Source organism: Idiotropiscis lumnitzeri, chromosome 16 (genome assembly GCF_059441095.1).
Source record: "Idiotropiscis lumnitzeri isolate Australia: NSW breed Sydney's pygmy pipehorse chromosome 16, RoL_Ilum_1.0, whole genome shotgun sequence".
NCBI classification, from domain to species: domain Eukaryota; kingdom Metazoa; phylum Chordata; class Actinopteri; order Syngnathiformes; family Syngnathidae; genus Idiotropiscis; species Idiotropiscis lumnitzeri.
The window spans coordinates 13,880,398-13,907,987 of NC_142406.1; the positions used below are offsets into that span (position 1 = coordinate 13,880,398).

Consider the following 27,590-nt stretch of genomic DNA (forward strand, 5'->3'; position numbering starts at 1 on the left):
TTTTGTTTGAGGAGCCCTCGGTTATCTTACCTGCTACTCTGTGAAAGTGTTTGCATTAAAGACTAAGTGACACCCTGGTCCAGCAAATGCTTGATATTTACACAAGGGAGACGAGGGGAAGGAAGGAAGCACGTTTGTCGATGTAAAATGAGGCGCAAGTACCTTTGCATATTACCCTTCTCTTGTTTGGAGTCTGTGGTCACTGCTATCTGCGAAAGCGAAGGACCCGGGATGATCATAAATCTTTGAGCGTACGTGAATGTGCACGCGTGCTCCAGCGGGAACACGGTGGATATTAGCGCGGAGACTGGTGCCCCTGTACGAAGGAAAGGACTGTGGGCGGAATAAAATAAATAAGGCAGATTGAGAATTAATTTGATCTCCATAATGTTGTGAGACTCCTGAAAAGTCCTCACAGATACTTGAGGAAGAGCGTTTATAGATTAATTCGAATCCCCAAATTGTAAAACAGTGCTGCTCCAATTTAGGAACATTTGGCACACAGGTTTGCCATTTCTTTTTTTTTTTTTTGGGGGGGGGGTTGTTTTGCTCTCCTCCATGCATCGCACTTGTTTTCCTCATCGCTTCCTTACCTCCTAATTTATTTTCTGGAAGTGGTGTGTGCAAAATGGTTACTTGGAAGACAGGCGAAAAAAAAGAGGCCCTTCCAGCAAGAGACATCAATAGCTTCCTTTTAATTACGAGAACTTTCTCCTCCACCCTCTTTATACTTTCGCGCTTAGTCCTCTTTTTTTTCCCCCCTCCTGCTAATGAAGCCAAATTGGCATGAAAGCGAGTGACCTCTCCCCCCTCAAAGGCCTTTTCTTCTTCCGCATGAAGGACTTGGCCTGTGAAGGAAACAACATTTCGACAAAGTTGTGGATTTAAAACACGTTTACCCAATATCAAGCTACTTTTTTGAAGATCACATTGAGAATAATTTCCTTCGATGCCGCGCTCTTGCGCAACGCCTCCGATCACAGCAACTTTGAATTAGCTTTAGCGTTTTTCTCGACTCTCCAAATTGAATTCGATTGTGTTTGCATCATTCTTGACGCTGTCACTTCACCTGACCTCAGCTCTGACTGTTACTTTTGAATGCGCTCAGACAGACTTTTGTCGATTTGAACATCAACTATATCCTATGTGACTGCTCGCCTCTGTCGTTCTTGCTTCACAAACTTCAAGCAGGCCACGTTAGAAACTCCCGACAGAACACACCTGTCACTTACTTGTCTTCTCTTTCACTTCACACCAGTCACGAACATAGCGGTTTTATTCTTTAACCACCTGTGTGTGAGGGGAGCCCTGAAAACTCAAGGTAAACTCATTGTCAGTATATTTCAATTAAAATCAGTGCTGTTCTCTTTTCTCGAAAGAAATACTGCCTGAAAGAACAAAAAGAAAGCAGTTTCATAAAAGCATCATGACATTCTTGAATTTCCAAGTTTCATTACACTCTGGATTTTGGCCTTTGCGATTCTGCTCACGTACTCCGACGGCAAATGAGTTGGCCTGCATTAATATGTGAAACACTCACCTCAACTTTCTCCTCAGCCCATTACGAGAAGTCCAACGGGAGCGAGCTTTGTTTAGCTCCGCTCCAATGGGAGTGGATGTTTGTTTGAAGGTCTGCCATTGCAATCAGTATTGTTGTTCCTACGTCGTTTTCTATGGGGAACCTGCGCCGTGTTTTTTCCACCGTGTCAGTAATTGGATTAGATTTTTACGTTGCCTACTTTATCCTCACACTGCGCTTCAATGGCTTGACGTCAACGAGTGCGAGAGAGGTCCGCAATGCTTACGGAAAGCCTGCATGGTGATTAGCGTTTTGGGAAAAGTGGGTAAAGTCAATTATTACATTTAAGAATTTGGTGATTCTAATTAGAGGAATCTTAAACTTGGGGATTGCATGTGTTATGTACAAGATATGAAAGATTTCACTTGAGACCATTGTTTTCCACCTTATGTTTATGTGAGCATACCCATTAAACGGGGAGTCCGAACGACGAAGGAGAGGTATATACTGAGCTGTATATATGTGGCCATCGATTATAATACTGCATTCCTCTCAGGGGGAACCACGGTCAAGCCATTTGTTTGACAGGAAAGGTGGGGAAAAAGCCTATTAGCACGCTGCCTTCACGGACTGATGAAAGACAGCTGAAGTGACTTTAGGGCATGTCTGTTGAGACCAAACCTTTCGCAGACCCCCGACCATTAACACTCCTCCTCCCAGTCCAGCATGCCACTCAAGTGGTAGCTACATTTCAACTCAGCGTGGGAAGTCAATTCTTTAGTTTTTGTTGTGTACTGAAGAAATGTCGGTTTCAGATCACAAGACGACAATGAGACAGATGTGCAGAACTCCAGATTTTTTTTCCCCATTGTATTTACATCTGGATGTGTTAAACAACTCAGGACAGAAAGGCCACTCACTTATCGTGTGAGCAAAATTATTGGTACGGCCATTATTTAATTCACTTAAAAGATATTTGGCGGCCTAACCCTTAGTCACAGTGACTGCATCAAACCTGCGACTCATTGATTCACCAGACTTGCTTTACTCATTGCAAAGGATTGTCTAGGCCTTTTCTGCATACTTGATCAGTTCTTCTTTGTTTCTTGGTGTTCTCCCTCCAATCTCCACTTCAGGAAGAAAAATGCATACTCTATTGGGTTAAGGTCCAGAGACTGACTTGGCCAGTACTAAGACATTCCACTTTTGCATCCCCTTTGTTGTGTTGGCAATGTGTTTTGTCCAGTTGCATGATGACGCTTCTCCCGATTAGTTTGGATGCATTTTTTTCTCAAAATGGCCAGGCCATATTGTTTGGTAGGCTTCAGAATTCATTTTGGTGTGACCTTCTCGACTTACATCATCAATGAAGACTTCCAAAGAACATGCCATAGCAAAAGATGCAAACCCCTTGTCAGCAAAAAGAATCCAAAATCCAGAATGTACTTGTTCAAAGTCCAGATTACGCCACAAAAGCATTAGAACAACATTTTACGGATTGGTGACAAAATACTCATGATACCGTTTTTTCATGTTCCATGAATCTTCATCTTCATACAGCGGCAACCACAGTTTACACTTCAATCTGTGCATAGCTTAAATAATATAGTCTTCATGTTCTTCTGAATTATTCAGTCTTTTTATGTTGGTACTCCATCTTAATATCCTTTTAAATCACATTTTCTGCAAAAACACCATCTTGGTTTTCGCTTAGCGTTACACAAATTTTACACTTGGCACTCTTGTCACGCATACTCATTTGCTTCAAAGACAGTAGCAAGCTGACATGAGCTGTTCGGATTACGACGTACAATATATATTGTATATAAGCGTCATTAACTGGCTGGAGATGGCTTGACGGTGCATCCATTTTTAATGGCGCACTTGTGCTGATCAGTGCCTGCAGTGCTTCAAATAACCGCGATCGGTCAAGCAACTAATAAAAATGCCAAAGTGCTCATTTTTGAATGCGCAGCGACAGCCTGAAGCTAAGGCTTTGCTGCATTCACTCTCATAAACCAAATTTGGATACTTATATCAAGCCCGTACGTTCGCGTGGGAGGTATTATTAGAACGTACTGCACTACTTTTCGAGATCTATGTTTTGGTTTACCAGATGTGCAATCCTACTTGTGAAATGAGTGAAAATTGATAGGTTATATTATTGATAATATACATTGGACAATTGATCCCTTCAGTGAAAGACTCACGGCTGACTGAAATGATTGCTGGCCTGTTCCCGAAGCTACCATCATTTTACAGATGCTTCAACCGCACCCAATACCCCCAGATGAACTGGGTAAAATCAGATCAGGGAACTTGCTGTAACTGATTCCATGAGACGCAGGCCTATTGGCCAATGTACATTTGTTCATTCCAAGATGAACACTCCCAATCCCATGTTCAACTTGGTCCAAGAAAACCAAAGAAGAAAACGCTGCGCACCCTTAAACCCGACTGAACGCGACTCACTACTTCAGAGGTCCTCAATCCTGTTCCTCGAGGGCCACTGATCTGTTTTCCATCTCTCACATAATTCAAATGATCAGGTCTGCAGACTCTAGATAATGATCCTGATCATTTGAATCAGGTGTGTTGTAGCAGGGAGAGATGGAAAACATGATACCAGCCTTCGAGGAACAGGATTGAGGAGCAATGCTCTACTTCATCAAGTCACTGTAGATTCAGTCATCAAATGATGTAGTTTTTTTTTTTTTTTTTTGCTAGGTAGCCATAATACAAGCGAGCAATATTGTGCAGTCATGCTTGTTTTTTTTTCATGTTGGAGAAAATTGAACATTCTGTGCTGCGCAGATCCTTGGTTTTGGTTCAGCGAAGAGTTTCACCATACAAAATGTGCCCAGGAAAGAGGTCTGTGTTCGAATAGGACTGCATGTTTGGTTTTTTTGTCATCTGTCTTTTGTGCTGCTGTCAAATAGTTCATTGGGAAATTTAACATTGTTTCTCAACTTCTTTTGCTTGATTAAAAAAAAAAATGGGTTGGTGACTTCAGTGCACCAGATCCATCTGTGTTTTGTTCTCCCTTCACGGTTCAGACCACTTCTGTTGCTTACGCAAATGGTCGATGTTGACTTTTCATCAACTGGCTTGTTTTTTTTTTGTGTGTGTGTTTATCAAAGCATTCAAATAATAGACAGGCTCAATATTTGACTTTGGGATTCTTGGATTGTCTACTACATTATATACTCAGACACCTCATTTTAGGACATACATTCAAAAGCATGTTTTTAGGATTACATGCTCAAAGGCATTTTTTTCACACACACACACACAACGACGCAAAGGTGTGTCTGACTCCCGAGAGAGTGATCTCACCATCTGTTTATCAACCCCTTACAAGGAAGACGATCCGATGCCAGTCACAAGCAATGCAAAGTCATTATTATTTGTATTTTGTTTTTTTAACCTCAAAGCAGCTGTCAAATTTTAAGAGAATAGGTGAACACTGCAAAAAGAAACAGGCAAAATAAAATACAATACAACTTTATTAATATAGCTCATTTGGCGTAATGGCTTTAGAGTTTACAGACTTTATTGGAAATGTTTTGGATGTATTGGAATGTTACTTCTGAGATGCCAAGGTGGAGATGCAGGGAGGACCTGACATTGTAAAATCTAATAAATAGTCAACATGGGTCCGGATTATGCAGCCCATACGCGATAGGAAATGTACGCCGGGCACAAACTGTCTTTACAAACGACCTTTCTCGAGTCAGGCTTCCCACTTTTGCTTTCGTGTCCCTCCAATGCCACTCAAATGACGACTCCTGCCTGACACCCATCATACCGATATGCACGTGCAGGTGCCTGTTGAAATCTTGCCTTCAAGGTCGCTGTGCACGTTTTGCTGATGTGATGAATCCTCTAGGTTTCAGGCGTGCGCACTGGACGCTTGAGTGTTTATTGATTCCAAATTTTACCCCACGTACAGCATGTATGGAGCTAGCGTTCGCTGTTAATGAGCCCATTAGGGGAAAGTCGGATTGGACATCGCACTGGCTCATATGTCCTTATCCTCGACATGGCCCAGAAAATAAAAATACGTATGTAATAATGACGGTTATATCCGTCGATGGCACCAACCTTACTTGGCAGTTTGCCTCGCATAAATATTGAACAATACAAGAACATACCTGCAGCGTTAGCTTCCCCCGTCCCTCCTCTGCAGAAGAGGAAATGGAGACGACGACGAGGAGATAATGAAATAAAACACTCCTTCCTGCCTGGCAACACTTCAAAGAAAAACAAAATGGCCAAGTGTTCCACGGCAGCTGGAGAGTAAGGGATGTTACAGAAAGAGAAACGATTGGCAGGTAACTACGCGCTCAAATGCATTTCATCAAGTTTGATTACTTCCCATTTGTAGAGATAAAAAAAAAAAAAAAAATCACATCCAGTGTTTGGTTATTTTGGATCCGTGAGCAGCATTACTTGTTAGCTCCTTAATAGTGGAAACACACAAGTTATTCCCCCGATTTTAGCTGGTTCTGTGTCAGAAATTAAAAGCCGTCAAAGCTGCGCAAATAATAGCCGTTATCTCACATTACCTCTTGTGTCATGCGTTTATTATTCATATATTCATGTAATATGCACCGGCAGGCGGACACATGAATATATACTCGGAAGACTGCACTTGGATACGTGTACACCCCAACCCTGATCTTCACCCACCTGACACGTAACACAAACTCACAGGCAACCTGCCCACTATTTAATCCATATGGTGAAGCAAAAACATGTTTGATGGATGTTCCCCCTCCACCCTCCCTGTTTACGCTTCCACATGCGTGCAACACTGACAAATGTATGCAGTCCGACATGCAGAGGCTGTCAAACTGTCAGAGAAGCTCACGCGACATTCCATTTTCTCCAGTTTCTAGTGCTATAAAACATTTTAATTAGCATTTTTTTTAGCACTGTGCATCTTCTAAAATTGAACTAATTGTACTTTTGATTTATGTCTTATTCAAGTGAACACCTTACCGTGCAGCCAATTCACCGCCGCATCAACAACGGCAAAGTAAAAGTTTTTTTTTTGTTTTTTTTGACACACCTCATTTAGAATCCAGGTTTAGTTCACTCGTCTATTTCTCTTTGATCAATCCCTTCTTTGTTCCCAAAGCTGAGATGCAAGCTATAATTGCCTCTTTACCCAGCCGGAAATAAACCGTTTTATTTGGGTACGTTTTATCTTTAAAAATTCTATTTTTTGTGGATGCTGGAGGATTTTATGCAAATGCCATGTGTCCTGACAACAAATAGTCATGTATGCAATGTTGGTTTAGGAATGGACGACATATTGTGTCCAAAAAATAAATAAATAAATAAATACACACTACTGTGTATATTGATAATATTTGGGGGAGTCCAATATGTCATGCAGCAAACCACGAAAATTGTAAGTCTTGTGTCGCCATGGAAACAGCAAAAAATCCGCAGTACTTCAGATTGTTGTTTTTGGGAGCTTTGGTCCCTTTAGTACGGCGAGTAGCGATGGCCGTCATTTACTCTGTTGCTGTTAATCTATTCCCTGACTTAACTTTTTGGATAAATTGCACTTGCCCGAGTAGTTATGCAACATACTTTTTCTTGAGGATTTTTGTGAAGCCATAAAAGCAATTTCTACTGCATCACTCTGAGCTTTTCCTTTCCCAGACTTCTGTTATTTTCAAGTAATTGTACTCTTTTTAGTAGTTTTTAGCCACTTATGTTGTTTGGTATGATATGGTATATGGTAAGCGCTTTGTTCCAGCTCCATCTGTTGTGAAATGCGTTATATAAATACAATTTTATCATATTGTATTATTAATCTGTTGTTAAGTATGTTCTGAAATCTCATCATCCATCGTTACCGGACAACCCAATTTCGATTCACGCTAATGTTTACAAGCTCGCACACACCACTGTGTACGCATGCATGAAATTCTAAAGAAGGGCCGTTCGGATTCACTTTTAGTCCAGCGTGATGTGACTGCATGCACATGTGTGTCACATTAAATTCCATTCAAACACCCAACAGATGGTGACCTTTCGTTTTTTTGCCCCCCAACAAGACAAAGTTAAGGGTGTGAAGATGCCCGAGTGAGTTTGGTGGTGTTTGCGAGGCCAAGTCTGACACATGCTCCGGCGTCTGCAACATTACGTGATGCTAAAACACTTTATCATCAAATTTACAAGGAAAGGGCATCTTAATATGATACGTCCTTTTCCGCATGGCTCCTGATGCCCTTTAGTAAATACAAACAAGGTGCCCAGCAAGCGTTGCTGAAACAGTGTCTTTGTACCTTGATTTTGTGCCGCACTGGTTTTCGCCTCAAAGACAAACATCAAATGAGTCAAATTGTCACTTCAGAGTATTAAAGAATGAAGAGAAGGCAAAAAGGAGACTTAGAGGAGCACGGGACAGGAAGAGGGATATTCTTTATTTCGTCCTCCTCGGCGATAACATGAATGTCAAGGTGGAAGAGGGGAAGACATCCAAGCTAATGAATATTTATTGTGCCCACAGTAAAGTGCTGTTTTAGAGTGAAGTGGGACAGAATGGAGCTGAAGACAGCACTTTAGGGGCTGTTCTTGCATGTATGAATATTCATTGTTCATTGTCCCAAAAACTATTTGCTTAACGCTTTTGACTTCTTTTCATCCGTAAAATCTGTGTTGGCTTTACCTATGCATGGCTTGGCATATAATGTTAACTTGATTTCTGATAGGTCTGTGACTAGTTTATATATATATATATATATATATATATATATATATATATATATATATATATATATATATATATAAATTAATATATATAAATTAATATATATATATATATATATATAAATTTATATATATATATATATATATATATATATATAAATTAATACATATATATATAAATGTATATATATATATATATATAAATTAATATATATATATATAAATTTTAATTTAAATAAATTTATATAAAAATATTTATTTATATATATATACTGATGTAGATATAGAGGTTTGTCCTTGAGCACATAGCAAGCTGCCTAGCAAATCGTCCTTTCACGCTTCTTTGCTCCAATTGTGTCTTTTTGGAAATATTGTAACAAGAGACATTTAGAAACTCTCTTATTCAGAATGAACAATATACTGAGAAGTCTATATTGGTTCATATGTTGGAAAAAAAAAAGTTTGAAGAATAGAAATAGGGTTGCCATGGATATAGAGTAGTCCAAACATCAAGCTATTATTAGCATGTTTTTTGTCGCCAATTGTTTGACTGGGTCTTACAAATCTTTTTTTTAAATGGTTGTTGAACACTGCTGGTTTTTCAACCTAATAAGCAACACTTGTGACCTTTCACTGAACTCAAGTTATCACAATGCTACTATGTATACATGAACTTAACATCGCGGTGATTCATTCATAGCGTAGAACCTAAGAGACGCTTTCCTGCCTTCAGCTTGGCCGCCTTGTTTTTTCTGTCACCTCTCATGTACAAGAATGGTGACTCTTACGATGCAAGGCCTTTGGGGGGGGTCATTTCTTGACATGTTCAAATGAACACATTTTGTAGCCGCTTTTTACCCAGGCCCAGTGGACTATATGTTGAGTGCAGGAATGCTTTTACACATTTGCATAAATTCAGTTAAGTACCATACTGCTGTGTTTTATTAACATCTGCCTTGGGCAAGCGAGGCACTTTCTCTGAAGATGCAAAAGTGCATCACTCGGAGTAAAATAAATCACGTAGATGCAGTTTAGATAGAGAAGTTTATTGTTCATCCAAAACATTTGTATTCTAATAAAAAGTAATTTTTTTTTTTTTTCTTTTTTTTTTAGGGGGATTTTCAATATCTGAAAGGGGATTATTGTTAAAAATCCAACTCTCTCCCATTCAGTTCTCTTTTTGTGGATTTCAAGCATGGCTAATCACTAAATGATTTGTTCAGACAATGGAGGTTCTTTTTTTTACCTCTACTAGTTTCGACAAGTGGTGGCAAGTATGTAGTCAAAAATTCCTCTTGTCTTTTTCATGTTTAATATTATAATTAATATTTTTTTTTCTCATTTGCCCAGATGACGAAACTAGTCGAGGTAAAAAATAATTTCTGTTTTGTGCTTAATTATTGTAAGTGAATAAAATGCTGCAAAAAATTGTTGGTGATTATATAAGAAAAAAGTCTAATAATAAATATAATATCCTTCCAGATTATACAGTGTCAAGTGATGTGTTTGGGAGCATGAATTTATACATATTGTATAAGCTTAGTGTATGTTTGGAAGGTTTGTGGTGATTATGGCGCAGGGAAAAATGTTTTGATGCTCTCTTAGTAGTGCAGCAGTCAAAACCTCCGAGCTGCCACGCGTCCTCCTCAAACTATCATTATTTTTGCACCACTTGACAGTCTCAGGTGATGGAAAATGGTACACCGTGTGTGACGGATGCTGAATTATTACCAGAGTAAAACACTATAAATATTTATGTGCGCTATTCCGGCAGCGAACGAGGACGGCAAAATGACCGCTTAAAAGCAATGTTCAAGTTTTGCTTTTTTTTTAGTTGAAAATGGCTTACCTTAACTAGAATCCCGCATCTCATCATAGCCAATGCGAGAAACCTGATGGCTCGTTGCCATGACAAAGTACAGATGTAGAAGCGAAGTCATGGCAACTGATCTTAAGGTTTCCACAACAATAATGTATTCTTTATTTTGCATTTTAAAAGTTAGATTAATTTGTGTTTTGATGGTTGGGAACCGTGAACCTTGCAATTCAGTTGCGAAAAGAGTGGGAACATTGTACAGTAAGACAGAACATGATGGGGGAACTTAAACAGAGACACAAGCCATATTGGATCAGAATAATACATGCTGACTCAAGTATTGAAATTGCGTAAAATACCCAAGAAGCAAACATGTCTGGTTATTTCATGTAAAATCTCTGAGTGTGTCTAATTCCAACTCTCTCTGTTTATTTCCCTCCTCTCCTGCAGGACAAATGTCATAGGATGAACACTGCTGGTGGGGTGTATCTGTCTGTGCTGTCCTCTCTCCTGGCTATGCTTGGGGCCCTGGCTGCTTCGTCTGCCCTCGCTCTGGCTCCTCTGTCCGCCCTGGCAAATGTTGCCTACGGGGCCGCCGATGTCACCCCCAGCAGTGGGGTAGCGGCACCCCCCTCGCCCATCTCGACGCCGTGCTCCAGTTTGGTCGCCGGGGTGCTCTATGGCTCTTTCTCCCTAAGGGAGCTATTTCCCTCCAGGGCGCCAGGGTGTTCCTGGTCCCTGGAAAATCCGGATCCCACCAAGTATTCCCTCTACCTCCGCTTCAACCGTCACCCTTCCATCTGCCGGAAGCACTCCCCCATGCTGCTCTCCCTCGATCACCATCTGGCCAATCAAAGTTGTCCGCTTCATTTAGAGGCGGCCTCGGCGCGGGATCAGGAAGTCATTGATCTCTGTAGGAGCCAAGCCAACGCGGATGCTCCTTACTCCTTCTTGCAGTTTGATAAGAACTTTGTGCAACTATGTCTAAGCCGGCGTCCGGCCGCAGATGAACCTCAGGTGTCCAAGGATTTACTGGAGATGAGGCTGGTGGAGGTGTTACTCATTAACAACGAGAACTCAAGCCAGTTCACCTGCGGCGTGCTCTGCCGATGGTTTGAGGAATGTTTACGAAGAGGTGACCGCAAGGAAGAGGATGTTCTGACCCGGGATGGCTGCGGATTGACGCAAACAGGCTGCATATGTCCCAATCACAACATCATGCCGCCTTCTATCCCATTGATACCCGAGACGCCTCACACGTTCGGCAATGGGTCAATGGTTCCCGATGACTGCTGTGTCACTGAGCTGCATTCCAACGATGCGATCGCCATTGCGCCAAGAGACGTTCGACAAGGTAAGATTATGGATTTCAGAAAATCTCTTTGCTTTTAATCATTTTTCATCAACATGGCGTGTACGAAGCCTGTGATGGAAAATAGCCTATGCTGTGCACACATCCCTTTTTTTTTTTTTTTTTTCCTAAATGCAACGTTTGAATTTTTTTTTCATGATGGCCTTTAATTAAAATAATCAGTTCAAAGTGGACGCTGCAAGCCCTTCATCAAAAAGATTTGCTAATCAGGAATCCGGCTTTCTGATCTATATTTCAGATCCCCTCCTGATCGTTCCCTCGTGGCCCAGGAAGTCTTGTTCAGAATATTTTGGTTTACATGCTGCATATTGTTGTGTGCGCATGAATGTTTACACATGCGTGACACTGTGTGCCAAACTGATTTTTTCAAAGTCAGGACAAGATGATATTTGACAACCATGCGCATACACATGGTCGTTCATACATCAATGCATCAAACAAGTGGAGCAGAGTCCCTTTATAAACATAACACGAGGGGATGTACGTGAATGTGAGTGTCTCTGTTGTGTGTGATTTTCCCTGTTGCCAAAGTCCATAAATCCTGAACAGAGTTATTCTGTTTTGGCAGATAAGATTTACTTTTAGATGTAACGGTAATAAGAGACCATTTATGTCGGCCATTGTGCATGATGCTCTTGATTATTCTTGTATTCTGAACCTTGATTTTACCTTGCTTGAAGGAAGGATATTTTCTGCTTTCAATCAGAGGGATGCTGTGATTTTATCATCCAGTAAACGAGGCAGAGGGATAGGCAAGGTGTATGAGAGAAGAAAATAATGTTTAAACTTGAAAAAGAAAAAGAAAATCAAAGGGATAGCTCTGCCCTTTGACTTGATGCCAAGTGTTAGGGTGATGCAACGTCATGCTTGAAAGCTGAACGTGATTTTTTTTTTTTTTCCTTTTTTGCCTTTAAAGGCACCCTCTCTCAAATGTGTTTCAGCAACTGGTCGTTGTAAGACATTCTCAGCAATCAGCTGCAATCTCAATAAAACGTTGGTCCAATGCTGTTACTGTATTTGACTTTTAAAGATAAAGATGTCCTTTATTAGTCCCACAATGGGGAAATTTGTGTTAACTTGTGTAGACTGATACATGAAAGGGACGCTGCATGGTCTGACAGGATGAACTGTGAATTGTACGGACGATTACCGATTCCAAGTATCCGTATTGAGGCAATACCTGATTTATTTTAAGGAATTGGGTATTCATCATGGCTGTCGATACCAGCCAGCGGTACTTTGCAAAAAATATGACTGACAGAGTATTCCTCGGCAGTTTGCCATTTATTATCTTGTCCATAATTGTCATTGTCTTGAATGGAATTTAAAAAAAATAAATAAATAGATGTAGCAAACTTGGTATCAGTGCGTACTGCAATGGTTTATATCAGTACTGAGCTTGGACACAGCACACAGATGCAGGGTTCCGAGTAAAAAGGGACTTTCATTTGAGGTTTAATGAGAAAATAAACCATGAAATTATTCCAGCGAAAAGAAGCTAGAATTTTTTTAATAAACCAATCACTGCATTCTAATTGGAAAACACAAAGGCTATTTAACGCTATCCCGAATCAAAAGACCACTCCAAAGCAGTGGAGGTAAAAACTGCGCGGAAAAAAAAAAAAAAAACACAAACCTAAAACGAGATGCGAGTCAGTCTTACAAAATAAAACAGGAAGCGGCAAAACAAACACCCCCAGCCTTCCTTCACCGCGGTGCGACGGTTAATACTAGTCTTCGTCACTGTCTCGCTCTCTCTCTCCCCTCTCTCTTGCGCTCTCCTTCACACACAAAGCAGCACACAGTTCATATTGGGTCTCTGGAACATTATTTAATTCCCGATAATTACAGTGGATGACGGTGTGTGCATGTATGTGTGTCAGTTTGGATGAGAAAAGGTATTTGTTTTCAGGCATAAAGGACATACAGGTGTTTTAATAACCTAATAAGCTTTCCCACCACACAACACATGCCGACTGACTGTGAGTAATGGCTCTTCATCAACGCATGCCTCTGTCGATGAACATGAATAATTGTTTCTCGTTCAACGCTCGTCTCCTTTTACCCGCTGAAACAAATGAAATGAATGAACGAAAAGTGCATGTCTGAAGGGCCGTCTCCGCCGGGTGACTAAGGCGGTGGGATTAGTATTCTACGCTCGTGAGCGATGGTTTTCTCTTCAACCAGGATCAGCAATGAGCCTCTTTATGCTCACGGAAAAAAAGGCCCTTGTAGACGCTGCGCTTACTCGCACGCACACACACACACTAAGCACCTCTCTGTGGGTCGGTACGTTTTTTTTTTGTCTACAGTGGATCGTTCCATCTTGGCTGTGAGCGGCGCAAGTCAACTTCCTGTTGAACGGATGGCAATGTAATTCGTCAAAAATCACCAGCGTCTTTATTTGCTATGGCTGCTCCAGGATTATGCTCCGAATTCAAATTAGGTTATAGAATTAGAAACCTATTGCAGTAAAATGTAGTGGAGTTTGACACTGCTGCATACTTGCATAGAGGGCCTCATTGTCTCCCTCGAGTGTGCAAAAGGAGAGTAGAAAACCCCCAAAAATGATTAGAATCGTCTAAAAAATCTTTCGCTGATTTACCTCCTTTAGAGTGCCTCATTGTCACGCCGTGGAAAAGCTCCGTAATGCTACGATGGGATATATTCCAGCCATTAGCCTTAAAGCGCCCACGCACACATATGCAGAAAACGGTAAAACGCAGACGTCTGGGGGAATAGCGTCACATCATGGGCACAGGTGCAATATGGGATGCAAGGCTATTTTCTACAGTTAATCGATCACATGAAGCCACTAGAGCTTGACTCAGAGTCAGCGAGCCGGAGAGTGATGTCGACCGACCGTGGGCGTGTGTGTGTGTGTGTGTGTGTGTGTGACTGTGTGAGACAAAGTGTGAGATGTGGTCTTACATCTCCGTATTTCACCGCCATTGAGTTGCTCAACAACTACGCAAGAGCAGCCCGAGCCTCGTGAGATATACTGCAGCTCCAGAGTTATTCTGTCATCCGCTTTTTCACGCACGCACACACGCACTCAAGACCTCTCCCAAGCTGAGCGTGCGTATGAGCTCTCAGGCGGTTAGCTAATTTGGCCCCCCTGGTGCCTTTAGCAGCGATCTCCCAGCGCCCGTCCTTCTCTGACATGTCACTCCAAATCCCGGACTTCTCCTTTCCATCTTAAACGTCCTACCTACGCTGCTGTGCTGTTGCTCACCTTTGTACATCATACAATTTTAATCAGGGCATAAGTAGGGTCAATTTCAGAACCAACCTTTGAATATTATCTCTACCGCTCAACCATTACAAATCCCACCGGCTATAAAGGGACAGAGCAGCGTTAGTTTGAGGCCATCAACTTTTCAAGTGAGCAAAAGTATTGCACAGAATACTATTAAATGAACGTGACGTGAAAAAGGTTTCATAGTTGGTGACATAACCACAACTTGCAAAAACTGAGACCCGTTGACTTTCAGTTTTTGTTTGGAGGGCAATTCTGCATACTCTATTGGGTTAAGGTCCTGTGATTGATTTGGGATGTCAAAAACCTTCCACTTTGCCCCCCTTGATGAATCCTTTGTTGTATTAGCAGTGTGTTCTGGGTCATAACCACTGCGACCCAACTACAATATTTGCTTGCCCAGTTTTTGCAATTTGCAAGATTCTCTCATTTGTAGTATATCTTTGATTTTAGATGAATGCATCAATTTCTTAGCACACCAGGTGTTAGGACCATCCAATCAAATCTTGCTCAAGATATAGAGTCATGAACTCCACCTCATCCCCTTCATCGAACAGAAATACAGTACATGCAAAAAGAAAGAAATCCTAAAAAATCCATAATTGGCGTGCAAGTGAAATATTTAATTTCCCTTAAACGTCTGTAAATATTTAATGTAGTCCCTTGCTGCTAACATGAAAAATGAGCATCAGGATATATTACCTGGTCATTTTATTTATAAATCAATTCTACCGGTCCAAAATCCTGGATTCGATTCATAAAAGCATCTGCAAAATCAAGGACGATTTGAAAATCGGCATTTATCTATGCCGCTGCTAATCCAAGCTCATCCCATAGCTACATTTTAATTCACCTCTCTTTGCTATTTAATCTTGTGAGCTGTGAATAAATCCAGCCAATGATAAATAGGCACTGTGTTCAGCGGAGTCACTGACTCGCCGCGGCAACTTCATTTAATGTTTGTGTTATGTAATGATGGGGATAAGATTAAATTTGCAGTCAAACAAAATGCATGATATTGAAACGCCGATGCGGCATATAAAGATGTAATATGTTGGGTGGTCATTTTAAGTTCTCTCAGACTTGTGATAATCAGTCGGCCACCTGAGTCCACAGCAATGGTCATGTGCAACCATGCATGTTAATTTGCGTAATCCACGACAGTGTGTGTGCATTCGGATGCTCTGAATTGTGGAAGACAACATATACTGGCGGCAGAATTGTCTGAACTGCCATTTAAGGTTTGTAAAACCAAAAACTGACTGAGCAATCAATTGCAGTTGACAAGTGGTGTTTCTCCGTATGAATTCTCTTTGCGGTCGCTCCATCCATTTTGAGGCAGAGCAGACCTATTGTTTTATGATTACAAATTATAATCAGATGAATTCAACGTTCAAATATTGAACGGTATGTGTACGAGCTCAGCTTTCAAGATTCCAACTCTGGCGCCCCCCAAATATGTTCTTGACTTTTAAGTGTCATCCTGCCACTTTTTACCCATGAAAAGTCTCCCAGGGAGCTCATTTGTGTTAATCTAGCATGACGTGATGGGGAATCTGTTTTCCAGACACAGCCTTGCATGATAGACAAGAGCTATTCATCATATTACGGGGAAGGAAATAATCACAAACACGCTTGGAAACGCATGTGCATAGATACCACAATGAAGGTTGTGTATTCCGCAATAACTGCCATCCGTGACGCATGACTGTGTTTTGGATTACTGCCGTATCTCCCGTGCTTCTTATTTATATGTCACGTCACCTTGTGCAACCGGACATATTGCACATATCAGGAAGCGGTTCTGCACGTGAGCACTGACTATACTGGACACTGACATGTTTGTATGGCATGGGCAAAGAAAGCTCACACTAATTACGATCCCCCCCCCACCCTCGCCTCAATCCTTGGTTAGACAATGACTACGCAGAGTCGTCCACTCTGACAGACACTGGTGTCCTTGCTCAGTCAAAGTTACTTGAAAATAAGTGACTCTCTTCTCTCGCTCGCTTCGGCTGCCTCTCGCTCTCGTTTTGTCAGCGTGCATTAGCCTCACCAGCCGCTGTGTGGCAATTAAATCTATCCCAGGGCTAAGAGGCCCAAATTTAGAAATCATTACGAAACAAGGAAATCGTATCCCTTGAGTTTAGTAGAAACATATATGATGGCTGGTGTGTTGGGGTATGATATTGGTGGGGGGCAAGCTTTCATACATTTCCACACAAGTCTGACTTTCTGCATTTGTGATACGTCTCCCACAGTGTTGTTAAAACCCTCCCCCCGCCCTTCCTCCTTTACAACGCATTCCAAGTTGAGACGATATAATCTTCATGGAAATGTAATGGGCCAGTGGAGGTGACACTACATGGTTTTGTGTTTGTGTGTATGTTCTAAACGAGATGAGTGTCAGGGTGTGCCGGTGAAGGGAATGATCAATCATGTTTTCAAGTCCACCCCCCAACCACTGCAAATGTCCTTGACGGTGTGTGTTTACGTGCGTTGTTTTGTGAGAGGAATTGAATTACTGGAGGTATATATATATATATGTGTGTGTTTATTTATTTATTTATTTATTGTTTGTTTATTTATTTAATAAAAATAATAAAATAAACTAAAACTAGTTTAACTTAACCATGACCCCTTTTACCTTTAGAGAAAACTTGATGATTACAGAAAAATAAAATTTCTTCTACTCTTTTATATCTTAATAATATGAATGGGAATGAAGGACAAACCAGATAAAAGAACATTTTAATTAACGGGTTGCCGCAGTTTGCCTTCAATAAGAGAAGGGCAACAATGATTTGGCGGATTCTCTACAAAGTGACATGTCAAGCTTAATTGTATCTGCGTCTCTAAATAATTACCACCATCCTTGTGTTTTAATAGTGTTCAAAATTAGTCATGTAGTCATTGTATTTTTTCAAACCTCATGGAAAAAAAAAACATTGTTCCATATCCCATACTAAAAAGCACTTTATTGTGTTATCAGCCATATCAAAAGACTGCTGCTGCCACGCTTTTAACAGCACTTAGAAAACACCCTTTGCTGCCCTTCACTGCTTACCCTTGCAAGTTTTACAACTGATCTCACCGCCTCATTTAAAAGCCTGGATTGCTGTGGCCTTCTTCTCCTTACAACTGACACGCTCCTATGTTCCATATCTCGAGGCCTTACATTGTCCTTTACCTCATGTATTATGGCCTGCCAATCACCCACGAGAAATACGATAACATTTCACGATGGCTTTTATAGCATGAATAAATGAATAATGACACAAATCAGGGGTTGAGAAAACAATCACTGTGTGTTTTTGCGTTCTGATATATATATATATATATATATAGATATATATACATCACACACACAAAAGGTAGTATTCGCATAGCAGACGATCACGCGGCTGCCAAGCGGATTGCTAAGGTTTGGTAGTCGGTATCGATCGACACTCGTCGGTGTGTCCTCTACGACAATTGTTGTATCTGAAAGCAGTGCAGCAATCCTGTCAGAGAGAGAGAGAGAGAAAGAGAGAGAGAGAGAGGAAACAGGATTGAATGCAGTACAGCAAGCTGACAGGTGGAACATATGATACCGGTAACACACATGGGGAGAAAATGGAAATGAAGTTAGTCGGGTTTTGCAATCTATGCTTCTACTGAGTCATATTTTTCGATATCCGGCTATGACCGGACGGAGATATTCTATATTGCATCTGCCACACCATCCTGACATTTCACCCAATAGTACCCTCAAACATACCATCCCACAAATTGCCTTTTTTTTTTTTTACTTGCTTGTTTTCACGGAGTACACGGCCAATGCAAGAGTGCAGTTGCTGAGAAAAAACCTCATTTAAAAAAAGCTTATTGTGCTTTAGTTTTTATCTAAATTCTTGACGAGAATTCCAAAATATTTTCAAGATCTTTCGTTGTTTTTTCTTTGGCCAATCCTATTTAAGATTACAAGCAAGGGCAGAATTGCTGCAAGTGAAAGGCGAGCCTGATGAAGTATCTAGCCACCCGGCTAACGAGAAGCCCAGATCTGCCCAGAGTTTGCCCGCTATGCAAATTCCCTTCACACAAGCAATGAATCAAAGACGTGGCAACCCAATGTTTCTCTTCACAGCACTTTAGATAAGCCATCATTCACAAAGGACACAGCAAAGACATCCACGGCAGACACATACTTACACAAAATAAAAGATTAGACTCATACTACATTAGAGAAAATAAGAGCATCAAATAAGGAAATTAAAAAAAAATAATAATTTGACTTGAGTGGATGCTCATGGGGCTTGTCATTGAAGAGTTTTTTGAGCACAACGGCCACTAACATGGACTCGACAATAACAAGACTCCAGAGAAAAGTCCTCTAAGTTGATGGTCTTTGGCAGAGAAAAACAATGACATAAGACCCATTTTATTTTCTCTCTATTTCCTTCTATGACCTCACGGCACCCTCGATTGGAACATTCAACAAAAACAGCAAGTCGTTATTCTGTCACCAAGACCAAAGGGGTGTGTGGGTTGCCGAAGAACGTATTTAATTAATGGACTGAGGCGTTTTTTTCTCCCAAAGTTTGTCATCCCTCTGTCTTCCTCTCACTCGGTCAGCCTGGAAGGTTTCCCTCTGGGATGTTGCTCAAGCAGGCGTCCTAGCGTGACGGTAATTTGCTCTAATGGAAGGTGAGACGGGCTCATCTTGTGCTCACGGAGATTCCAATGGGAGGAGACCTTTGACATGTTTGGCTTTCTTCTTTGAATAATAATGGAGCATCCACGTTGAAGTGTTTGTTTTTTTTGGTCAATGCAAACGTAGATGTTCTCGATTAGCATGTATGTTTTAACATCACACAAGCGCTCAGTGACATATGTTTAAGCCTTTGATGGATTAATAGCCACTTTCACTCGGCAGTCAATAAATGCTTTAGGGAGTTCCCTTCTGGCTTCAGGATAGCTGCCTATATATAAATGTGTGTGCGCATGTGTGCCAGTGCGTAAGAGGGAACATCTAACAGGCCTCATGGGTCAAACTGTCACCGCAAAGATGGCCAAGCAGTTGGCTGGCCAGCAGGAAATCAATGTTAAGTGATGAGGCTCCTGTGCGTGCACGATGTGTTCCTGTCTATTCGTGTGTGCGCCCGAATCATATTGTATTTCCCAACGACTGTGTTACCGGGACAACAGTACTAACTTCACAGCATCAGGCATGATTGATGGCAATACAAATTAAATACTAAATGGACTGGAATTGTATGTAGTTGTCAAAGAGCTTTGCGCATATTGTCCAATGACACAATATTGAAAAGGGGCAGCAGGTTGGCCATCAGGAGGCAATCGATGTTCCTTCTAGTAAGCATATACAGTATGCTTGACGAGAACTGCTGAAAAAGAGCAAAAACTGAGACCTATGTAGTTTTTGCTCTTTTGACGTATTTAACCGTCAACGGTATTGAACAAGTTAAATACTCGTGCCCCTTCGGATAGCCTGATGACATTGCTACATTAGAGTGCCTTGTTCTCTGCCATGAGTGTACGCACGTAACAGAGAGAAGTTAACAGTTTCGTGAAAAAAAATGTCTGATGTACCAGTCATGTGTGTGAGGTGGACAGTGACTTTGTGCTGCTGTTGCGACTGATGAGCGTCACTGGAACGGACTCCGCTTCTCAAAGCACAACCAAACGCCTTCTCGGTAGAGAGGCGAAAGGTCTTCTCAGATAAACCGAGCAGTCCAGTTGCTATTGATTCAGTGATCTGAGTAACAAATGACCTGGATGAATGGGAATATCCACAAGCATAGCTGAATGGTCCAACAATCTTGGGTTAGTCTCATCCACACGGTGCCTTCTCATTCTCCAGGCTGCTGAGGCTAAAAGGTCAGGCTGGATTTTAAGCTTGTATGAGCCCCGAGGTGATGTTTGGTGGAAATGATAAGACTTGGGAGCCGCTGGATCTGATTGTGATGGGGTTTTTTTGCCTAGAGAGTTTGGAGCCCAGGCACGCTTCTCAGCTAGTGAACCCTGGTTGCTTAAATGAGCCCCAGTGGTCCTCATTACCCTCTCCCTTGGCACGCTCACAGATGCACTCTTACACACTTATGATGCTCTCATATATATAAAGGAGCAGCACTTGCATGCACCCAGCTGTTGTATCTGGTGATGTGTAAAGCAAAACGCTAGTTTGCCGTAGTTTACTCGGGCAGCTGTCCGGTCTTTTATCAGCATTCAGGGCTTAGAAGGGGTCATTACCACACTGATAGGACCAATGATGCTCAAGACACCCCAAAGGTTGAAACTGTGAGAGTCCAAAGCCATTGGAGCTGATTTAGGCTGTAATAAACTGTCAAAGATTAGTGCACTGATCAAAATCAGTCAAGTACCATATTTGACGCATTTGTTTAACATGTCATTTAAGTATATTTTATGCACTTGCAATAGATCGTTGAGCAAGGTTTCTACCATATGCTGTACTGTAGCTATGCACTCGAGTTAAAAACACACAGTTGCGCTGACACGTCTTTTGCCGAATGAAAGGGAGGTCCTCGAAGCATGACTAGGTCCATCTTGGGGCTAATCTTGCTTTTCATTCTATTACGCTTTTCATGTGGCGCTCCAGCAGCGACCAGCAACCGCCAGTCGAATTGAATATAAACCTGCTGCTCCGCTGCTTGCGTTGATGTGTTTGTCTTTGGTATTGAGCACTACTTGAAGCAATCGACTGGAATTGTGCTCTGCGATCAGTCAGGCGATTATATGAGGCAACATCTGTCGTCAAATATAAGCAGACCAAAAGGCCCGCCCAAAAGAACATTTAAGTTTAAAAACTCAAATTAGACTGGAAAATTGGTGCTGTTGTTTATTCCAGATTTTTTTCATTTTAGGCAGCAGGCTAAAGTAAAGTATCTCCTTTCTCAACAGAAACAGTAAGTCTTGATTATTGTAATGCACCGAAGCGTCTCTAGTTGGTCCAAAATGCTGCTGCTCGCCTTTTGACTGGTACTCGTAAGAGGGAGCACATAACTCCTATACTGTCATCCCGTCATTGGAATCCTGTACCTTTTTTTTGACATCCCATTAATTGTGTTTTACTGTCCACATTTTCTTGTTGTTGTATATCTTACCTTGACTTCTTATATATACAGTATATTTGAATTGGGTTCTAAATGGAGTACACTGATTCGCTGCAACCAGCAGATAAATTTGTAGCCTAAAGCAAAACAAAATGTCTGCTAGGAGAATTTCAGATGCATCCCTGGAGCAAATCAACAAGTTCGGCATTCAGAAGGGTTCTACCGTCGCCTTGTACATTTCCTCATCCTTAATTCAGTGCCAAAGTAGTAGTATTCAGAAAAGCAATAATTATGGCTAAATACCTCACAGCAGCGACAGAACTTGATAGAAGGCTGAATGTGAATTTCAGCAGGTTCACATGCTCATGGCAATGCAGAAACTGCTGATGGTTAGGTAGCTTTAGAGTTTATTTTTAACCATCTCAGTTAAGGCTACCAGCATGTTTATACTCCTAATTGGATGCAAGAATAAAATTACAGCTGAGGAGGCTTTTTTTTTTCTCTTTTTTTTAGTGGGTCATCAGGTTTAATTAAAAAACTGTTGAACCCGAGGTTGGACAAACTTTGCCACTCGCAGAAGAGAATCTCCGAACTGTTCAGCTTTCAGGCCCAGCTTTTGTAATATTTCCCCCAATTTCTGTCTTGGAAGATGAGTCAAGATGACCTCAATCCGATTGTGAGGAATTGCACCTGACAACACGAATGTGGAAAATATATGATGGAGCCACACATGCGAGTACCAAAAAAAAAAAGACAGACTGATTGGCTGATTTTTGCTCAGGCTTGCCGCTGTAGGAAGCTGGTGTTGCCATAGCAACATGATCATCTGGACGCTAGTAAGGAATTTAAGAGATGGGAGTGACAGCGGGTCTTAGAGGGATGATTGAGGAGCCATTTTAAATAATTGGCTGCTAAATGTGTCCAGTGTGAAGGTGAACAAATCAGGAAATAGTTGCTCTCTGCTGGTGAGCGGAAGCTGCAAGTGCTGGCGTCTATTTATTTTATTTGTTTCCTTTTTTTTTGTGTTACAGTGTGTGTTTTCTAAAATTGTTTAAGCCCAGTATGAGGCGCAAACATCAGTGTAGCAGAAAAAATATCTGGCGTGGATCCCGCTAGACTGCGCGTGTCAGTGGTCATGCTCTTGCGATTTCGGTCCCGTATACTCATTCATGCGCAATGAATTATATTTATTTATTTATTTATTTATTTGTTTTTGAGTATTCAACAAATGGAAGCCGCCTATCCTGTCAGCATGCAAAGATGCACTCATGTTACAATTCACTTCACTGGATTCCACATATTTTGCTTCGGTACTCGGTAGGAAGGGGTGTAAAACAAGCTTATACAGCACTTGAACGCTGATTGTTGTTATCACGCAAGCCAGACAACACATATGCTCAGACAATGTTTAACGAAATCCAAGTCAGCACACTGAGGGGAAACATTTTAAGGGAATAATTTCAGCATTCATGGACATACATTTTTTGTTTTTATATAAATGTATTTATTTTACACTAACACACCCAGCTAAACCAAAAAAACAGCCTTTCAATTGCAAATAATGTGGTGGCTCAATGCAGAAATATGAAAGCAGCAACAAGACAAGGAAGAAAACATAACTTGATAAATAATACAATGCCGAAAGGGGAAAAATTAAAATGACATTACATTTGGAAAAGTGGCTGCTCAGATATTAGTTTTTCATAGCGAGCTCATGCATGTTTGTTGTCACATTTCTAGAAATTGGATAAACAAGACTCAGCGTGCTTGTTCCATATTAATGTTCGCTATCTTCTGTTCTGTTATTTCTGCGCTACAATGATTTGCCTAGCGCCATTTAGTCATCCACTTTTCATGGCAAAATTAAACAACTTATATATTTCCCTACTCATAGTCTACAAAAGCACTGCAAACGCAAATGTATTTTTCGATAACTCTACTCAAGCTACAGCAACCCAATCTGACACCATTGTTCACAAAAGGGCTACATCCACCCCGCAACTGACTAATAAAGTCAATAGGGCCCTTAAGTAACATTGCTTCACTTTTCCACAGTGTGCAGTAGTCCACACACTGCGAATGAACACACTTAAAGAGCCCAAGGTGAGAACACTCTTGCTATTTACAAGACCGTGCTTCAGTTGAGTTGAACCATGTCCACCACCAACTTTACTTCTCCAACCCTGCGACACAAAAAGAGTTCCAGGTAGTTTGATCCAAGATGGGGAAACATGTTGAACACGCACCTCGGTAAAGTGTGGAGCGCAGTCGATCCGACAATACAGGGCTAATTGTGAGCGGTCATGCGGCAGGAAAGAAGCGCCGCACAAAGAGAGTTAATTCAGGGATGGAGTTCAAGCGTTATGATCCGAGTGGTGCACCCAGGAGACAAATGCTACGTAATACATATCAGATTGAGAGATACTGTGTGAATTTTGCACACCATTGGTTTTCAGGATGACGTGCTTCAATAGTTAACGAGATTTGGAGTGACATATTCACCTTATTTGCTTTGCAAAGATCCTTAATGTTCATTGGTGTCTGTTTTTGTTTTCAATAAATATCCACCGCTGTACTGGAGAGATACTCTACCGTGTGATATACACTCTAAGGCACCTATATTGCAGACAGGAACAGCGGCAGATAAACCAAATTGCCCTGTCGATCAACGACCCGTCACTCCTGCAGAACACGCCACACTGTCACACACTTAAGCCATTGCTGCAAAAGAGTTTTTCGAAAATGGAGAACACCCTCCAAATCAGCGAGGCTTACAACCAACACCTCTGCAGCAGAAGCATCATTGAACCTTCGCTTAGTCCTAGATACATCTAATAGCATCTGGTTTACAGACCTGAGGCGTAAAGGTGGAAGAGCTTGAAAAGGTGACGTGGGGACAGATCATTTATAGATGAACAAATCGAATCATAAAAAGAACTCTTAAATGTAGAGGGAGCCAGTGAAGGGACGTCAGAGTAGGAGTTTTGTGCTCCTGCTAACGAGTACCAATCAAAAGGCGAGCAGCAGCATTTTGGACCAACTGGAAACGCTTGATGGAGGATCACCCGACCCCAAAATCAAGTACATTACGGTAATCCAGCCGAGATGTAATGAAGGCATTACTGAATTACTGATTCAAAATTAGGTCAAAATTAGCTCTTGATAAAGGAGATGCTTTACCTAACCCATCTTGATGCTTGGCATTTGCCATTCATCGACATTCTCATCATCTTCTTAAATAATCGAAATATTGACAAGGAGCTTATCGGGCTGACTGAGAAAGAGTTGAAACCTTGAAAAAGATCTCATAAAAGAAAGCCAAACGGGTGGAGATGGAGCAACTAACAAATGGCGGCGAAATGAAACAAATCCAATTTGGCTTCAGGAAATATAAGGAGGCTGCTGAGGATCATTGTGTATATATATATGTGATTGTCTATGTGGCAACGGGAGGAAGAAAAAAAAAACAGGCAGCCTCTGGGGTTGAGAAAACTCTATTCTGAATCCATTTTAAAAGCACACAAATGACCTTGAGGTCCCTGCAGCCGGGGGAGACGCTGTCCTGCACCAATCTTATTCAACTTCTCTTCTCATATCTGCTTCGGAGCCGGCATGGGCTGAGCGAGAGTAGTAAGAAGAGTGGAGTGCATCTATCTGTCCAGTAGCTTATAAAATGTCCATTATAGTGTGCTTCCATCAGTTTGGACCCTCCCAGATGGACTCTGGAATAAATGGAGAGCACCAGAGAGCTATAAACCCTGAATGGATGTATGGCGGGGAAAATTGTCCACGGTTGTTGGTGTTATGGAAAGTGTCCATCCACAACATTCCCCTGCACTGGAACAACAGATGGCAAGCGATGACGTGCAACCTTTTTGTTTTTCCAATGTTACCATATGAATTCCCTTGCAGCATGTGCAGTCTTAAATCCTGACTCAAGTTCAACAAACAAAGGACAACCATAGCTTGAGCTGTACCAACAGTACCGCACCCTGCAGCAGGGACAGATGGAAAACTGGCAGGACAACGGCCCTCGAGGAAGAAGACCCCGGATGTAACCATAGTCGTTTGCTTTTGTGAAGTGGAAAAGCTTTTTATTTTTGGGGGGGTGAGTGAGTGACTGATGGGGCTGGTGCTTTACTTGACTGTTATTTATTAGTCACATATTAATGCAACAGCCAATTCCCAATAACCCTCTCACAAAAACCTAATATGTCACGATCAAAGAAAAAAAAATTGTTTCCTGAGTCCTTGCCAGTCTGATGAGCCACATCACCCAATCACTGCCGCAACTTAATTGACTTCACCGTGTTGACGGCGACAGTTTGCTCACGAGTCAAATGCCAATTGCTTCCACTTATCCTTTTGCGCTCCAAATGAACAACACAGTGACACACGGCACAACTGGAATCTAACATGTCACCCGGTTCATCAAAAGACGCCTTGTTATTTTGGGCTGACATTGTCAAAGCCTGTAGTTCCACTTAGAACTTGTCAAGCAAACTTGATCTCAAATGGATCACTAAAGGTATACCGTGTCAAATATGTGGCAAGAATGCTCACAGCATATGAGTTGAAATAATTAGCCAAGATTAAACAGTATGAACATTTCACATCAATATTATAGTGAATAGTGAAAATATACGATACGTATAGTCCACGGGAGCTTCAAAGTTTCCCCGACACTTGTCTTGTGTAGCTTATAAATCAATTTGCCCAGGAATGAAAATCTCCTCTCATGCCCAGATTTGCCGAGTGAGATAACGCAGAGTTTGATGTGCGGCATTTGTTTCCACTCCCACTACATCAGAAATCAAAGACAATCATTCAGGTTTGACAAAGCAAGCTGTTGGGATCAGCAGATCTCGGCTTGATTTTATTTATTTTTTTTTCCCCCTACTTCTGACACTGCAGCGTTTCAAGTCAAAACATTGCAAGACTGCATATTTAAAAGTTACAGGACTGAAGATGTCTTATTTTCTTTCAGACCCAGATGATGACGACTTGAAGGTGAAGACGCAAAGACCAAGATCAGCTGACCAGCCAGGTGTGTTTCAGGCTCAAACAGGTGCGTAACGTGCGCGTATATGCACAAGTTCGCCGCCGGAAGACGCTGAAGAACAAAATAAATAAATAAATAAATGACTCAAAAATTAGACCTGAATTTTCCTTTAAACCAGTTAGCGGGGTGTTGACCGTTGTCATTTGAGACCATGTAACAAGAAAAAAGACAAAAGAATTGAATTATTTAACCCGACATGACATCATCTATTAAATATAAGAAAAAAATTCCAAGTGCTTATGTGAAGTGAGCTGTGCTTTTACACACGTGACATTTCTCATTATTCATGCTGGCAGGTTGACCTACATACGAGCAGGTCGACCTGCGACAATAAACATATGGTCACAACTGCGCGCATGTATTCGTTTTCACCGGTCCGACTGCGTGGAGCAGAAAGCCCCTTCTGTCAGGGAAAACCCCCGCTCGCTTCGCCTCATCCTCTCTTGTATGCTCCGACTTGCCGCTCCCATTCTTACATTCCTCCAGGCATCGGAGATGAGCTTAAACCCTGACTCACGGCATGTTAATGAAGATGTAATGCGATTAACGGACATGAAATTAATTTGATTTCCTCCGCTGCCACGTGATGACGCCTCTATCAAAGAACATGGTGCTTGGAAAACAATTCCGAGAGGAGTGGAGTGACTTAATACTTAATCATCTCTTTCCAGGGAGTAACCGAGATGGGAGTAAAACATTTTTGCGCAATTGTATAAAGCACGGGACTTCAATCCTGTTCCTCGAGGTCCACTGTCCTGTGTTC

General features: G+C 41.5%; 1 protein-coding gene across 19 annotated transcripts in view; it reads left to right on the plus strand.

Moving 5' to 3' along the window:
- adgrb2 (adhesion G protein-coupled receptor B2) overlaps positions 1 to 27,590 on the plus strand; it is a 112,669-nt gene that overhangs the window by 22,292 nt on the left and 62,787 nt on the right. For 18 of the 19 annotated variants that reach the window (XM_088278560.1, XM_088278561.1, XM_088278556.1 and 15 more), the window contains exons 2-3: positions 10,515 to 11,418; positions 26,753 to 26,833. In XM_088278560.1, the coding sequence (XP_088134686.1) occupies positions 10,530 to 11,418; positions 26,753 to 26,833 (970 nt within the window). In that variant the 5' untranslated portion in view covers positions 10,515 to 10,529. The remainder of the gene's footprint in view (positions 1 to 10,514; positions 11,419 to 26,752; positions 26,834 to 27,590) is intronic. The other variant, XM_088278555.1, reaches the window with a different exon arrangement.